The sequence below is a fragment of the Spodoptera frugiperda genome, chromosome 29, assembly GCF_023101765.2.
Source record: "Spodoptera frugiperda isolate SF20-4 chromosome 29, AGI-APGP_CSIRO_Sfru_2.0, whole genome shotgun sequence".
Classification (NCBI taxonomy): domain Eukaryota; kingdom Metazoa; phylum Arthropoda; class Insecta; order Lepidoptera; family Noctuidae; genus Spodoptera; species Spodoptera frugiperda.
Genome location: NC_064240.1, coordinates 5,614,984 through 5,632,864, shown reverse-complemented (window position 1 = coordinate 5,632,864; position 17,881 = coordinate 5,614,984). Strand labels below are relative to the sequence as shown.

The following is a 17,881-nucleotide window of genomic DNA, read 5'->3' as shown; positions in this document are numbered from 1 at the left end:
TCTGTTACAAGCAGATTTTCGAACATCATTTGTTTCGTTTATCAGAGAACAAATAGATTCTGTAGTCCGATAATGATAATAATGCTCTTTGAACTCAATTTGTAATCAATATTTACATAAAATTGTATAAATTATTCTCAAGATTCTGTTATAGTCTCGCAACCCTTTTACAATACAACTAACGACTTAATTGGTGAACATTGAGAGTACAAACTCCTCTGCTTATTAAATGGAAAAATGAAAGGTTGTTATTATGTTGCCAATAAATAATAACCGTCTCTTTATAATTGGTTAGATGCATTTTAATTAAGGGATTGTTTTAACACGATCTGTAATGTTTAATGCAGTTACCAAACCAAATTATTATAAATAATACATTCTATTATTGCAGTAATGTAACTACGTATCAGTGAATATGATGTGATAATGTTTCCGAACCAATACGACGTTCAAAACTTCAAGAAAAGAGCGTATTCCTTTTTAAAAAACCGGCAAGGCACCTGAGCCTCCTCTGTTGATCGCTTACCATCAGGTGACCCGACTGCTCGTTTGCCATCAATTCCATAAAAAAGATGAAATTACAGTGAAACGGTTTCCCTATGAAAATACCCTCTTTGTGTTCTTCTAGAATAGTGATTAGTAGTAGTAATTCTTCTAAAATAATGATTTATCTTTAAAATCTATCTAATTGTCTGTTTTAAAATTATAATGTTGTAGTATAGCGTCTCTTATGTAAACCCTATAATAAACTCACACAATATAAACCCAGACATTGATATATGGAAAATAACTTATATAATATATTATTATGAAATATGAGGTAGGACTAAAAACTGATTTTTACCATATTTTTCGCCAAAACCAGCATGATTGAATCGGATCCTGAATTTCCTCTGGCAAATGAGATCCCGTTGCCATGCATGAAATATATTTGGAGTTAAATAATGCTGATTTATGCGCAAGACTATAAGTGTTGACAGAGGCTGTGCATCGTTTGATCACTTATGAGCTTTTTTAATACTGTATCAAAGGGTTTATTTGCAATTCAAGCTTAATTACTGGAACGTGGCAAGCAATAATGAGCCTAGCTGTGATTTTTCCTTTGAAGCGCCTGGACATATACCTATATATATGTTTTTTTCTCAGTAGCACATTGCTTGTATATTGTTGATATTTTTTTCAACTTAAAACTTAAATAATGACAACTTAAAACAAAGTTCCATCAATTGTAATTTTGAATTTGCATTCAATAAGGAAAGTATATAATTATAGGTTCATATTATTACATAGTCGTAATTTACATAGTCGTAATTTGGTTTATAGGTTCATATTATTACATATGATTATTACATATGAACCTATAATTATATACTTTCCTTATTGAATGCAAATTCAAAATTACAAGTGCTAAGCTATGTGTACCAATAAATATGATTGGTGGAAGCCAAAGCCGCCCACAGTAACGTAGTATAATACATTTCTGGTGGAAAAACACCCTTATTGAGTAGCCAGTAATTGAATAAATGATTATTTTTCTAAGTGGTTTTTCTTATTTCAGATGATCAAGATGATGGTGATCGTGGTGACTGTGTTTACAATATGTTGGCTGCCCCTCAATATGTTCATTGCAAGTATCCTTGTTTATAGTATATGTATATAGTAATATATTTTTGCATACATGAAAATTGTATTTACTAATATTCAGAAGAAAATAAAAGTTGTAACAAACATCAAAATATCAAATACACTCTTTGTAGCACAATCGGTTTTGGTAATAAATATTACATATAAAACACACTGAATTTAATAAATTAAATAACATGAGAACAAATTTTAATTAATACTAAAAGAGCCTAGTATGTTAAATATCAAACTTATTAGCCTTTACCCCGCTACGTCGGTTACATAGTCGTAATTTGGTAATTAAATATCATTAACAATGTTTAAACAAGTGCTGTGGATACTGTTATGTTGCGGTTTATATTTTAAACAAGTTCTAGCTATTGTATCTGCTACTAACTTTACTATTTAACATTAATTAATTATTAAATATGGAGAGACCGTCTGCACTCTACACACCCATGTATGATAGTGCCGCCATTATCTTAAACTGTTGGGACACAACCAACTTACTATTATAATGATATACCTAACACAAAACAAATATGTAAAAAATAGAATAAATAAACTTCAATTAATTCTTTCTGGGGCCGTCTACGTTGCCTACGCCGTAGCAAGCTACGAAATACTACGTCGTAGCAACAAGCCTTTGTGTTACGAAATAACGTAGCACATAGGTTTTGTTGTATGAAAATAATATTAATATTACATTACCTTTCTACAGGTATTGTGGACTGTTCATGAAGAAGACGAGAGGTGGGCTACATGGCCAGGGATGCCGTACATGTGGTTCGCTTGCCACTGGCTAGCGATGTCACATTCGTGCTACAACCCTATAATATATTGCTACATGAATAATCGATATAGGCGAGGGTTTAAACAGGTAATTAATTAACAAGTTCTTTACAATAATCATGCAATCGATGTATTAATTCAAAATATTTTTTATTGATTCTTCTACACAGAAATCTTGTAGTAATGACCTTGACAGTGTTTTTTTTATATTATTGGCTGTAGTTTTATTTATTTATGCCATGAAGCGTATGAATTGTTTATTAAAATGAGGAATCGTAATATATTTCTCGGAAATCTACTGTCTGTTGCGGGAACGTATAATTCTATCGTTGGTTAAATATATTGGATTCCAGAGTGAATGTTTGCCTTGGAAATTGCCGTTAGGGTGTCATAGATATTTTCTAATAAAAATGTCCTATAGCGCAGTTTTTTCTTTAATAGTGTTAGCCTAAATTCAGAACTGCTTGTATGCATGTGTATACCCTGGCTATGAAGTCGCATCCAATCATTTAGTATTTAAGTGTACAACTCAGTATAATATAGTTAATTAATTAACTTTAATTTTTTCCTGAACTTTAGCATATTTGTTTAACTTTTCCATAACATAATTAAAATCATTAATTTAATTAAAGTCTTAACGTTTTAACCAAGCTGTAGTATTTCGTAGAACACTTTATAATTTTTATTATGATGTACATAATTTTGTATGATTTTAGGCATTTGGGTGCATATTTAGAAAACGACTGGAGACGTCATCACGACATCGAACCAGTATGTGTGAAGGTGTACAAATGTCCGGTATGTATACAAAGAACTTTATATTTTTTATTATAACTTTCGTGAGACATACTAAATTAATTATTATGTTATCGGCTTACACACGATGCGGCAATTAGGAGCAGCGCGACAATCGCCCGTCGTGTGTCGCATTCCGCGACTCATCGCTGCTCATGAGTGAATATGAGCCTCTAGAATGACCTACTCGTACCATGCACCTACTCGTACCACGTCCTGCCTCTATACTACTCAAAGGTAGACTGGGAGAGAATGCCAAAGACATTAAGTCCACCTTGTGCTATTTTATGTGCAAACGTATATAAATCATTTATACTTTTTTCAAAATATCTGATCTTGTCAAATATTTTTTTTAAATGACAACCAAATTTATCATTTAACAAGTTACTTTCACTCCATTTTGTAGATAAATGGGATTTTCAAAAGGATTTCCTGATTGAAATCGATTTGTCGTCCCCCGTTCATGATTCATCTTTTCGACATATTTATTATGAATCTGTCTTTGCGATTTAGCTTTGTAAATCGCAAATTTCCAACTACAATTCTCTGCTGTCAACTACAGGAAGGGTTTTGAATGAACCTGTACAGAGACCCGTATTGGGCTATTGTCTAAATATTGTAGTGATCTGCTATTTTGTACTGTTAAGTATCAAAAGGCAATTTGAATGATCTAAACAGCCAGTCACAATTTGAATGGCTGTTCAATAAAAAAAATACGTTTATTTCTAGCTTCAAATGTTTATATAGAGTGGCAATACGAGTAGTCTGTACATCATATAGGTACTTACTTTGGGAATGTGATATTTAGCAAAATTAACGTAACACTATGTTAGATAATTTATCTAATTATTTCATCAAGTGTGGTTTATAGGTAATTGAAGAATTGCAATGTTAGTTAAAGTGCAATGTATTCATAACATGGAATTGTATATGAAAAAATGTATACTGCTTGATTGCGTTAGGTAAAATCCTATATCAGTAATATTTAGCAAACAAACAATTTCAATTAAAAATTAGGGCGAATTATTTATAGACCCATGTCACGTGTTTATACTCTCAAAGAGTATTCACGCATCGTATTACAACCGTCGGACGCCAAATTAATTATAGTTATTGATGGAAGCATTATATAAGTGCTTGCGTTTTGATGACGTCATCGTTACGTGAGTAAGCAATAAAATTATAACGAAGCATGCGGCTACATCCTCGTGATCTATGTTCGTGAGTTCATTTTGTTAACGATTATCCAAGTAATTTATTAGCTATTAACGAAATATAAGCAGCCTCATTATACCCTGGTACTTTGGATTTCTGAACCCCTCGTTTGTCGAGTAATCATTAAACAATACAAGTTCTTTGTATTAATTACTGAGGTTCTAGTTGTTATCTGAATTTTCAATTGTCAATTTCTCAGTAAGAATGAAAGAGTTCAGAGTTTTTCAATTAGTTCATCGTAATACGTCCATAACTAGCTCCGGCCTCTATTTATCTCTTTAAGGAACAAAAGTGAGTGTTTGTTTATACAAACACTCACTTCTCTCTTCGCTCATTTAAAGAGACTTAAATCGACAAAAATACTTAAAACGACAGATCAATAGTCATGTCGACCCTTTACCGATATACCATACATAAAAGTTTATAATAATAAGACAATAAAAAAGGGTAAAATATGAAATAATTTAAGTAGCTGAGTTTGACATAGAGGGGCTGTGTCAAATTCAGCACATGAATTCATTTTACTCCAACTGCTCATATAAGCTAATAGCCGCCCAGATTATAATGGATTATGTTTATTGAGAACTAGCTTTCCGTCCCCAGCTTAGCTCACGTGGAATATGACATTATAGAGAGACTGTATACATATATCTTCCTTTTTTACCCAGTTCACTCTAGGTAGAGAGGTACCGAAATTAACATACCTTTTGGCCCACTTTACGTTTTATTACATAATATTTCTCTTGTGTATAAAGTGTGTAGTTGTTTTGTGACTAGTAAAAAGTGGACTTGTTAATCGAGGATAACGGGCTCTATGGAAGTTGATTTATGTAGTTAATTCATAGATTTTGTATTGATGTACTGCCTCGTTGGCCCACTGTTCGTAAGTGCGACTACCGGACAAAGGGTATCGGGCTAAAGTATTACTGGGTTTTTTCGGATCTTCGAAAATTTCTCAGTAGTAGCACGGAGCCTGGAATAGTGTAGAGTATATGGCAATAGGCTCGCCCCCTATTACATGGGACTTATAAAATAAATGGTGAAAAGTGGGTGTACATTACAATGTACACCCACTTTTCGTACACGTAATGCCTGTACACTGTGTTGACTGTACACAGTGGCATTACGTGCCGTAATGTGCACTATGCACCTTTGCCTACCCCTTCAAGGATAAAAGGCGTGACGTTGATTATTTTATAATAGTATTCATTTATACAACGGCTAACCTTACGCACTATATTAATTAAGATATTTAAGCTAAGAACCTTACCTATTCAAAGCAAATGGCTTCACATTAAAATAAAATCGTCCCACACATGTTTCAGAAGTGTTCAGGCATATAACAACATTTTATTTTTTATTCACGTCACGGTGAACGGAAACGCAGTCAAGCCATGTAACATCACAAAGGCGAAACACATGTTGTCAAACCTTGACAATTAACTTTGCTATTCAAAATCCTTTGTGAACATTTTCTGGCCAATCTTAAATGTTAATTTTGACGTGAAATGTATACCGAGGTAGCGTGTAATATATGTATGTATAATAACAAGAAAACTTATTATATCACCAAACGACGTCATGTTTAATCCTTTAATGGGAGGCAGAGTTGCTTATTAATGCTTTTCGCAATATTTTTTGATTTTTCACATCAGAGTAGCTACCTACTTAGTTTCGACCAACTACGATACGTATCATAGCATCCCAAATCAGAATTAAACTTAATTACGGCTGGTATAACTAGCTCTAGCTATCAATTACCGATCATGGAATTTGCCACATTTTTACTATAGATTATTTGCCAGTTTTTATTATGGGCGTGGTGAAACTGGTCTTTAATCTTTTGTTGTTTTTTTATTACAGAGATAGTGGGGGTGAATGGAATGACTCGACGCGGGACGACAAGCAGTTGCCTCAGTCGGTTGCATCGTGTGCCCACGTGTTCATCATGCACGTCTGTGAGGCGGGGGTTGACCACAATCCCTCGGACTTGCGCATCATCAGCCCCAGTTCGCGCCTTATCAGTTCGAACCCACCTAAACTGACCTCAAGACTCGCTGAAACGCAATTAAATGAATATTATTTACTATTTCAATGTGGTATCTTTTATTTATTACAATATATTATACACATATATTTAATGGAATACCCAATTTATGCTAATAAGGTAGATGATTTTTTTTTCTATTTTAATGTCCGTCTTGTAGATAATTTTAAAATATTAGACTCGTATTTTTTATTTACTTACGGAAACCAATACCCTTTCGAAGATAATTATATTAATTTAAAATATCGCGTGACGTCACTTCTAGTTTTATACATAGAAATGACATATTTGCTCCCCCTCCTAAACTTTGATCCGTTTTTTATAAGTATTTTTATCTCATATGATAATATAAAAAATACGTGTCTAATATTTTTTCATTATCTAACTGACGGACGAAATAGATTTTAAATTTTCATACCCCGTCATCATTCCTATTATTTTATAGGTTTCATGTAGGAAGGATGATGGTATTACAACACACATATCACTATTCTAGAATCCGTACTAATAATACTGAGAATTTTCGAAATTTTTGAACGAAAAATACCTTGTACTTCTTGACTGACGCAACTGTTACTTCATTGTTCACATTTATTTCTGAGATAAAACTTTATATACGCACTGTACACCTAGTAAAGACTCAGAGCTTAAGTTTACAGTAGGAAATGAGAATTTTCCATCGTAAAGAGTAAAATTAGGTATAGGAGCTAATAAACTTGAGGATATGTAGGTTAAACCTTTATTGACACATAAAAAATAGCTTAGTTGTGAGGAATATCTTTTGAGTACTTTTTAACAAAAATACTTATTTAATTTATACATATGTACATACATATCGTCACGCGTTCAATCCCCGAAGTGGTAGGCAAAGGTGCACATTATGGCACGTAATGCCACTGTACAATGTACACCCACTTTTCACAATTTATGTTGTAAGTGCCATATAATAGGTATTGCCATACCGGGCACATTTCCAAACTCCGTGCTACTACTGAGAATTATTCGAAAATCCGAAAAACCTCAGTAATGTTTTTGCCTGGCCCGTTAATCGAACCCGAGATCCCTTGTCCGGCAGTCGCACTAGCGACCACTCGACCAACGAGGCAGTTTATTTAATTTAGCTTTTAATTTATCTTTCGTAAAAAATAAATCATTCTCGAATACTTACGTAAATTTCTAAATTGTTGTTTTGCTTTAGCTCGTTAATCATGTTTACCATTCATGTGGAACAGTTTGTTTTTATTTTTGCTAATGGTTTGACGCTCAAACCCGTTTCAAAAGTTATTAAAAAAGTTTAACGCATCCCCCTACGAGTCTACGTAAATACTTGTAATTTCCATGTTTCGAAATACCAATGAGTTACTGTAAACTGGTTAAAACTAGAACGAAAACAAGGTTTAATAGGTTATAGTAATGACCGTCGACTACCTCGTTGGTCGAGTGGTCGCATGTGCGACTCGGGTTCGATTCCCGGCTAGGGCAAAGTACTACTGGGTATTTTTCACAAAGCACACAGTCTGGAATAGTGTCCAGTATATGGCAATAGGCTCACCCCCTATTACATGGGACTTATAATACAAATGGTGAAAAGTGGGTGTACATTGTGTGTAGTATTGAGCATCTCTGCCTACCTCTTCGCTGATAAGGCGTGACGTTGCGTTTTACGTTGCTTTAGTAATGATCGTCACATTTTCTGTTGATAACATAACGTTAAGGAGTATATGCCAAAAAAACAGCAAGACCCATTTTATATGTAACAGCCATTTTTATCGTGTCATTCGAGTTTCATGTACCATACAGGATAAGGGCTGAGACTATTACCATACATTAGATACAATCCCACATTCAATGCTATTTCTGTAACAAAGAAAATATATACCTACTTTACATAATAGTCGCGCTAGGTAACTTGATAACCGAAACTGCAAACTACCTAGCAGGTTCCCGGTAAACCCGCCAGGTAGTTTGCAGCTCCGGCTCGAAAAGCAGGAGTAGGAAAAGGGTGGTTTTTAGTCAGTAAGAGTCTGACACTCCTTCTCGCCTCGGCCTAGGATGGAGAAGCAATTAGATAATTTTCTCCCATCAAAAAAAAGGGAACTTAATAAACCACGTTGGTTGGTTAAATTCTTCTAAAATATTTTGAATAACTTTACATAATCGGTCCAGAAAGAAACCAACAGCAATACTTTATCGACTCACTTTTAAAACAAGAAAGCAAGTAAAGGTAAACACATTAATTCATTTCTCAAAGAAAAAGGCGTAGGAACGAACGGAGAATAAATCAATCCTTACTAACAAGGAGGTTTAATAAATTAACGCCAGATAATCTTTTAGGATACAAAAGGAGTCTCCGAAAATATGCATCAGCTGTTCAGTTCCCATCGTATCGCTTTCTATAGGAAATAGAACACATATGAAAGTGGAACGCTGACAAATCTGTGTGCACATTAATGGATTCGCCTTTCAAATTCATCTTCATAAATTTAAGCGATGTGACCGTGCACACTGGGTGCGTATTTACAATGATGCATGCGTATTTTCGATGAAATCCAAACTGATTTGGATTGTGTTATGTACACGTGCGCGTAAATAATAATGATTCTCCGAACAGATACGCAGAATTGCGTTAATACAGGTGTTATATTTGACCATGTACTCGAGCTTAATGTCATTTAAATGGGGACATTAAAACTTCATGCTGTTACTGAAATTTTCAAACACCTATATAGAAAATCATAAGGGTTCCGGGTAATCTAAGTAGCATTGAACTATCTAATATCTTATAATAGCTGCTGTCTAATAAGTGCTAAAGAAGAATGGTGCTCCATAGTATCAGTTCCCTTATTTAAAAAAAAAACCTTGACCCACTTTAGGATTTCCTCCTGTGTCGTGGGTGTGTTTACAAACATATATTTTACACATGACACAAAGAGTTTTTCCGTGCGGGAATCGAACCCGCGACACGTTGCACGGCATCCAGTTGCCCAGCCACCGCGCCAGCTGTGCAGTCAATCAGAATGAGTAAAGATACTCTCTTTGGTTGAGTTATCCTTAAAATGTTAGCATCTGGTTTGTTTATGTTCACAGTAACTGCTCAGAATCTCGGAAACCTCGGGTTTCTGAGATTAAAAGTTTCGTATTACAAACATTTAGTTTGCAACCGAAGACGAGGTAAAGACAAACAAAAATAAATGGAAGTTGTTGTCAACAATCTTAAAGAACATATTTACTTTAATTGCATTTGCTGTAGTCACTATTTGTACCCATATCAAATGAATAGTACAGATAGATTCTTTGATTATTATGGTCATTGTAAAATGACGTGTGATAGGGGCAAATAAAGGACGAACTATTTGGAGTCTTCCTCGCGTCGGTAGATGTGGTTATGCATAAAAGTACCTGAAACAAAATGCTGTAGGTATTAATTACTAACAGCAAACTTCACAATCGTTTTAATTGTCGCTATTTACACAAAAAGGCAAAAGTAACTCGTTTTTCACAATACAACACTGTTTCATTGTAAACAAGAATCGATTTAACATACAAAAAATAAACATGGTTCTGGAAAGAATCAAACCTAAAGTTTGATTGAAATTCTTACAGAGTGATGCGAGATGAAAACCAGATATTTCATTCACTATTTCCGTGGCTCATGTCATTCATTCTGTTATTTAGATTTCTTTGAAAGACATAGCTCATTCGCAATGGCGCGATGTTATAAATAGATACCGTACCTACAATAAGAAAGACTCATTTCTCATTTGTTTCCAAAAGAATAAATCAGAAGTGTTATTACCGAAAATACAGACTATTGACAGTTTTATCATTAACTTCATAATCGTGGAATTGATTCTGAACAAGTAATAGACATTACAATAACCTGATAAATGCTTTGAATCCACGAACAAACTCTAGGTCACAATCTCATAACTCGACTGACTAACAAAACGAGATGGTTTACTCACATGTACCAAGATAACAATATTATTTCTTTAGCCTAAAATAAACACCACCACACAATAGAAAGTAAATAACTACATATTGCCACAATGTATCGTTGGATCGTCATACCTTATCTAGTTATTACAATATTTATACAAACAAAAAAACAATATCCAAAAGATTTAGCAATCACGTTTGCCAAACCAGAGCGTGTCTCCATTGTAAATCGAATGGATATAATGTGTAAATCGGAGATTCGTTACAAATCTTTTTATTGATCAAATGTATTGTATATAAGTACACCGTACACCCAATCCTGAGGCACAAAAGCATTCCTATTAAGACAGGGTTTACGATAATCTCCACGGTTTAGCAGGTGATTTAGGGATTGGATGTACTTAAGAATTACCGGGGTTTATTCGGTTTTCCGAAAATTTCTTAGTGGTAGCACAGTCGGGAAATATGCCCAGTATATGGCAATAGGCTCACGCCCTATTACATGGGACTTAAAAAGTTATAACTGAAGTGGTGAAAAGTGTGTTTACATTGTACAGTGACATTACATGACGTAATGTACACTTTTGTCTACCCCTTCGGGGATAAAAGGAATGTCCTCAAAATCATATCATCGTCATGATGCAAAAAATGTACTTAAGTCATCAATTTTGAGGAAATGTTATTGTCTATATATACTCACCTTAACATACTCTCTGACTTCATATAACAACGAACATATGTACAACTATTATTGTTGAATTCCAAACATTATACCAACCCTGTATTAGTTTCACAGAGGTAAGTGAAGCGAAACGTGCAATTCCAGTAGGACTTGAGGCTCAATGTTCGGTTGAATCTAAGATAAACTTGCACCTGCCATAATGACTAATGCACAGATCTCAGAATACAATTGGTGTCTGTAAGCTAAGTTTCTGTTCCTAGAACTATATAGGTTGACCCTTTTAACCTAGGTGCTAAATACAATTCTATAGTTTTAGTTCGTTTAAAGTAACTGTAGAAGGACTAGCAAACTTAGTACGACATGAAGCCTTAATCACATTTCTATGAAACAAAGTCAAAGTTACAAAGTCATTTATTCCAAATTTCAACAAATAAAGGTATAAATAATAGTCTGTGTGTCTGTCCATCAGTGAAACTATGTGCTCGTTCCAAAGTGTTGTGTGTAGCTTCGGATGTTCAAATGACGAAGACAGAGCAAGAAACTCCATTCGTTAATCTTTAAAAAAATATATGTTTACAATTTTTCTGATACATTTTTCCAATCAATAATAGCACATATATGTAAGAACAATGCAGAGATAATATTGTAACGCGCAACACAAAACGTAGAATTTACTAAGTTAATATACTGATCTAATATGGTCCTCACATATACATACTGAAAATCTGAAACAGTGCTTCAATATAAAAAAAAATCTCCTTGTTTCAATAATAATGAAATATTAAAAACATAATGTATACGCGTAAGTATTTGAGTAGTTAAGTTTTATTTCTATTAAATCAAAAAAGAATATTATATGAAATCTCCACTAACGATAATGGTTTACGTTTAGTTCAAATGGATGTAAAGAGCTTTAAATAATTAACGTTTTCAAACGAAAAATCCATTCATTTTCAAATAAAATAACATATTTCATATATAAAAAATATCGTATTATTTGCTTACATTTGAGTATAGAATCAATCCCGTTGTACATAAAATTTGTAATTCTTTTAAAAAATAAAAAAAAGGTAATTTAAAAAACTAAAAAACCCGACTGCATTTCTTTATAATATTAAAATGAAAAAACCCTAAAACAAGAAAGTCATCGTAAAATTGAAGCAGTCGGGACCCATTCTAAATATGGGTACATGCGGCTGGCTTTGTAGAATGGGTCCCGACTGCTTAAATTTTACGATGACTTTCTTGTTTTAGGTTTTTTGATTTTAATATTATAAAGAAACGCAGTCGATATGTTTTTTAGTTTTTTAAATTACCTTTTTTTATTTAATTTTTTTAGTTTTATCATTTTTGTATTTTGATATATCTAGTGTCACTCTCACAGTCAATACGAATCAAACGACCCCTATCAAGCGGAAATCCATCCAGGCTAGAGAGTGAGAAATATTCGAATTTGGCGCCAAACATCCGCCATTTTGTTTTTTTTTATTATTTTGATATATTCAGTGTCACTCTCACAGTAAATACGAATCTAACGACACCTCTCAAGTTAAAATCCATCAAGTCGTTTAGGCTAGAGAGTGAGAAATATTCGAATTTGGCGCCAAAAATCCGCCATTTTGTTTTTTTCTATTATTTTGATATACCCAGTGTCACTCTCACAGTAAATACGAATCTAACGACACCTCTCAAGTCAAAATCCATCAAGCCGTTTTGGCTGTAGAGCGTGCCAAACAATTATACATACATACATACATACATACATACATACATACATACACTCGAAAAACGAAACCCTCCTTCTGGCGCAGTCGGGTAATAACAGTTGCTTTGAATAATTCCTTCAGATTACGGTATTTGCTTTGAGCAAAATATTTCCTAAGAAACAGAAGTTATTTTCCAAAGTAAATTATATTATTGAGACCTAAGAGAAGTAAATGGGTTACAGGTTGTATGCCAGGCAGGCGCACACTTTGATTTACTTGTTTCATAACTTTGGGAAGAGGAAAAGTATCGGGAGTTTGAGAATACGTGACATCCATCAATTGGAACTGGGCCTTCGTGTTCTTCCTAAAGAAGCTACGTTTGTTCTCCTAACAATAGAAATGTTAAAGGCTCATATTATGTGATAACAGATTACTAATACAATTATGAAATTACTACAATATTTTGAAGAAAAACCGCGAATGCATCTGTTACCGACACAATGAATACACTCACATCAATGAGTTATATTTTTAAGTTAATATAAACTTATATATCAGTACAGAGTAAACGTATACAAAACGACGTAATGTGAGTATAGACTACAATAGTTACTTGTAACAGAACAATGCGCCCCTCTATATGTTCTAGTGTATCATCCTTTTACGAACTAAAATGCTTTGAAAACTAAGCTCTTGCCTGTATTGTACCATTCTTAAGAACGTTACATTACGCAGAAAATGCTCCAGAAAATGTTTTAGTCTTTACTCACCTAAAGATTAAATCTTTTGTGAAATGGATAACAAAGATAAGGTCATTGTTAGTGAAACTAGCGGCGATGTACTCAACTTCAGGGACACGAGGTAAATAGTGATCTTTAACAACACCTAGATAAATACAAACAAAGTGTGACTATCGACGAAAAACACAGTTCATTTCCAATTGTCACGGGAGACGGATCAAATTTTCTTGGTACCGACAACAATCCATCCAGTTTCTTTTGTAACGTCCTATATACAGTTGAATTGTTAAAACTGAAACTCTTAGGTATAAACTTCATTAATTTTCATAACGATAATAAACTTCAATATATACATATACCTATATAATTTTTCGTAATACACGTTGTATAAAATGTGACACGCATTTTTTGTAAGTGAAGTTAAGAATATTCCTTATCAAAAAGCATGCATTTTCACCCGAGCAAGGAATGCAATGCAACAGTCTAAGATTCCGTTCACTTACTTTTTGGAATGCAAATAGTACCATTTGCATGCAGAATTGGGATCACTTCAACACTGGGAAAGTTATATTGAATTTGGATCGAGTATCAAATCACAAATAATGCCGATATGTAGGTATGAATATTAATTTTGCCTTTTCCAAACTATTTATTCATTTATTATATTAAGGCATTGACTGTCCGGAGCTGTGGACTACCTAGCGGACTTACCGGGGCTCCGGCTCAAAAAGCAGGAGAAGGAACGGGGTGGTTTTTAGTCAGTAAGAGTCTGACACTCCCTCTCGCCTCGCCTAAAGCGGGAGAAGTCATTTATGTTTTTCCCCCTCAAAAAAAAAACGGCATTGACTACAGAGTTGGTGCCATTGACTGGACAACTGTCTGTCGTAGAACATGTAGTGGTCTCGATTCCCGCACGGAGCAACTCTGTGTGACGTACAAATTGTTGTTTCGGGGCTGAGTGCTTGTGAACTTGTATATTCGTAATTGTACCCACGACACAGGAGAAAACACTAGTGCAGGGCAACGTTTAAAAAATGTGTCAATAATGGAAACACATACATTGAAAGTAAAAAAATCACAGAGATACAGATTAGTGTTTACATCAATTATAGACATGCGCATTCTAGTTTAATGTGTTTGTTAGTTAGCACAGTTATAGTAACGTCCATACTTACATGAATAAACAACAACTACTTACATGAATAATGACGTAATGTCTGACAACTTAATACCTAATGCGAAATGTTTATTCAAACATGTTAGACGGAAATACAAAATATATCAAAGTACATTTTGAGTAACGCAGCATTGTGTGGGGTAGCCACTTTCATAAATTGAACCAAATGTTACTGAATGTATCTATATTCTTTTTGTTAAACTATGGGCCACACTAGGATTTTCTTCTGTGTCATTTACAAATATACAATTTCACATACACAAGACACCCAGACCCGAAACAACAATTAGTGGTAAATTTTAGAAATTGGCTAATCAATATAAAACGCTAATTTTGGAATGGGTTAATACAAAGTTAGGTACCAAAATTGAACTAAAATTATTACTTTGTCTTAAGAATTTCTCAATACACAAGACATCAGATAAAGACGATGTATGAAAGTTATGAGTTTGTATCGCAATATGATCACTATGCTACAAAATTTCGGTACAATTGGAGAAAAATTCGCTTAAAATATATTGATAAAGTAGTAATAAGTTGTAAAAGTTCGACGTTTACTTACCGTGGATGTAATATAACACATTTTTGGCAGACATCTGGCTTTTATTGCTAAAGGAATCAAATGATCCGAAACTTTTATGGAATGTTACAATAGAACAAAAATATTTTTGCTAGCATATTATATAGCATAGCAGTTTGAATCGCATCGCTTAAGATTTTGTTAACAAAATAAATCTTTCATTTCCCTTGAGTTACCCTTGAGTCCCTTGAGTTAAGCTAAACTGAATTTGTCCATCAACTTTTAGCTTGAAGCCTATCAAAATTAATATGACACTGAATGAATCGACACCATTTTTATTCGATAATGGAACCATGATGATCAGATAATGAGTGGATAATGGAGTTTGGAGATGGAATTAAAAGCCATGACGTTATTTTCTGTATCCCACATCTTCTTTCAAAAATAACAGAGAAATAGAACCAGATCATTGTTATTGTGTAGCTTAAGGCGGGTCCAGACATGTATCATTTGCCCGATCCGATCACCGTATCCGATCACCGTATCCGTATCTGCGTTTGTATCAAGCCCCGTATCAAGTTTTGGACGCCTCCGATTTGCTCCGTATCCGTATCTTCACAATAGTCATGATCGCGTATCAAATTGCTTAGTTCAGTTCTGCTCTCGATCAAACATGTCGTCGCAGTTGGTTGAAGTGTACGAGAATTTAGCAATTTCATGTGCCTGTTTTATTGTCATTCACAATATTCTAACTTCAAAACCAAAACAGAGACGATGGTGGCAAACGGAATTATTTAGAAACAGATACAGACTTGGAGGAAGAGCTTTGATGAGAGACCTAATGACGCGTCCAGACTGACCCACGTCCGTATCTGTATCACCTTTGATGATCGGACAAAAACCGACATGACATGGGACGGGCCGTATCATAACAGCGTATCGAGATCGCGTATCATGATACGCGTATCATTCCCCGTCCACATATGCGATCATGATACGCGTCGACGATACGGATACGGTGATCGGATCGGGCAAATGATACATGTCTGGACCCGCCTTTACGAGAATTCACAAAAACAAAAACAAAAGAAACAACAACAAATTACCAGTATCCAATGTACAAGCAACAAGCAGGAATTCTGGCGATGTTTAAAAAGTCTCTTTTTCAAACAGTAGTCGAGTCCATGTAAATCGAACACGATTTCGACCCCTGCGCTCTGTTTCAATTTTCAGTAAAAACGCTGAACCATTGAAAAAGTGACGAAATACCTCGAACCGAAAACAAAGGGTTGGTGGTGAATATGTTTTGTGAAAACCAATGGAAGATTCATTGACTCTACGAGAACAAAAGAAAATTGTACACATGCTCTAAAATAGTACGCTAAAAAGTGTTCTTTTGAGTATGGTATGCTCAATACGAGCTTGCCTGCACGCTTGGCGCGATCGGTGGCTAGGCAACTGGCTACCGCGCAACGTGTTCGGATGCACGCAGCGGATTCGATTCCCGCACGGAGCAACTCTTTGTGTGATCCACAAATTGTTATTTCGGGTCTGGGTGTCATGTGCATGTGAAATATGTTTGCAAAGGAGAAAATCCTATGTGGGGCAACGTTTAAAAAAATGCTTATGAGCATACTACAAAAGTGCTCATGAAGCACTTTTAAAGAATGTTTTCCTGCTTGAGATTAGCATGTGTGTACTGACACCTTAAGACTAAGCCGTAAGTTTTTTGGTTTCATATTTAATCATTGTTAAAATGCGTTACCTAAAATGTATGAAATATAGTTTCAATTAATGTTTGCGTTAATGAATATTCATGGTATCATAACACACTAGTAAATGAATAATGATTCATTTCATTTATTAGTAAAATAAACAAATGCAATGAAGGCAAAAGTAATCAATCTTATATCTTATACATAGGGGATGTATTCCCGTGCCCTTCAGATTTCCAATGCAACTCCCAAGGTTCTGAGAATATATCCAATGAATATTGCATGAACATAACATATATATTATTTTATTTTCGTTATGGCGTAATATGTTTTATGTTACTTAACGTCACACCTTTTGTGGATTAGACAGAGAATCACAATTATACAATTATAATAGTCCACTTATCGTTAATTTAAAATTCGAGGGACTCTTAAAATATTTCGAATTACCGTTCGAAATATCAAATCAAATAATATACATAGGCAAGAGATTTAAATAAAAGGGTGATAGTTTTATTTATTTAAATTTACACCAACAATATATTCACTAGATTTGACAAATTAAATTTTTACAACAACAACTAAAGAAACAAAAAGTTCAAAATAAATATGTTTGAGTCTGAACGAAGACCTGAGAGTCGACGTTCTCATAGATCAATACAATAATGCAACGGTAAAGGTTAAAGTGATATAAAGTATGAACTTTAAGATAAGCATAATGCTATGATTTACGCGTTAAAATATGAAGATTCTGCTCTAAGCACTTTATACGCAGGCCGCCGAGAATTTTACAACGCGATTAAAGTTTTATGTGTAAAATACGATGGATACCGTGTTGCGCTGTGGTTATTTTACACTACTTTGACCAGTGGGAGTGACAGTTAACACCTACGTTTAGTGTTAAATAGGTTCTTACAATTTAGATTTAAA

At 34.2% G+C, this 17,881-nt stretch overlaps 1 protein-coding gene across 1 annotated transcript in view; it reads left to right on the top strand.

Annotated features, from left to right (window-relative positions):
- Nucleotides 1–6,520, top strand: part of LOC118268644 (RYamide receptor) — a 74,378-nt gene extending 67,858 nt beyond the window's left edge. Inside the window, exons 4-7 of the mRNA XM_035583208.2 lie at nucleotides 1,559–1,627; nucleotides 2,345–2,503; nucleotides 3,132–3,213; nucleotides 6,289–6,520. Coding sequence (XP_035439101.2) covers nucleotides 1,559–1,627; nucleotides 2,345–2,503; nucleotides 3,132–3,213; nucleotides 6,289–6,470 — 492 coding nt within the window. The 3' untranslated portion in view covers nucleotides 6,471–6,520. The remainder of the gene's footprint in view (nucleotides 1–1,558; nucleotides 1,628–2,344; nucleotides 2,504–3,131; nucleotides 3,214–6,288) is intronic.
- Nucleotides 6,521–17,881: the final 11,361 nt, after the last annotated feature.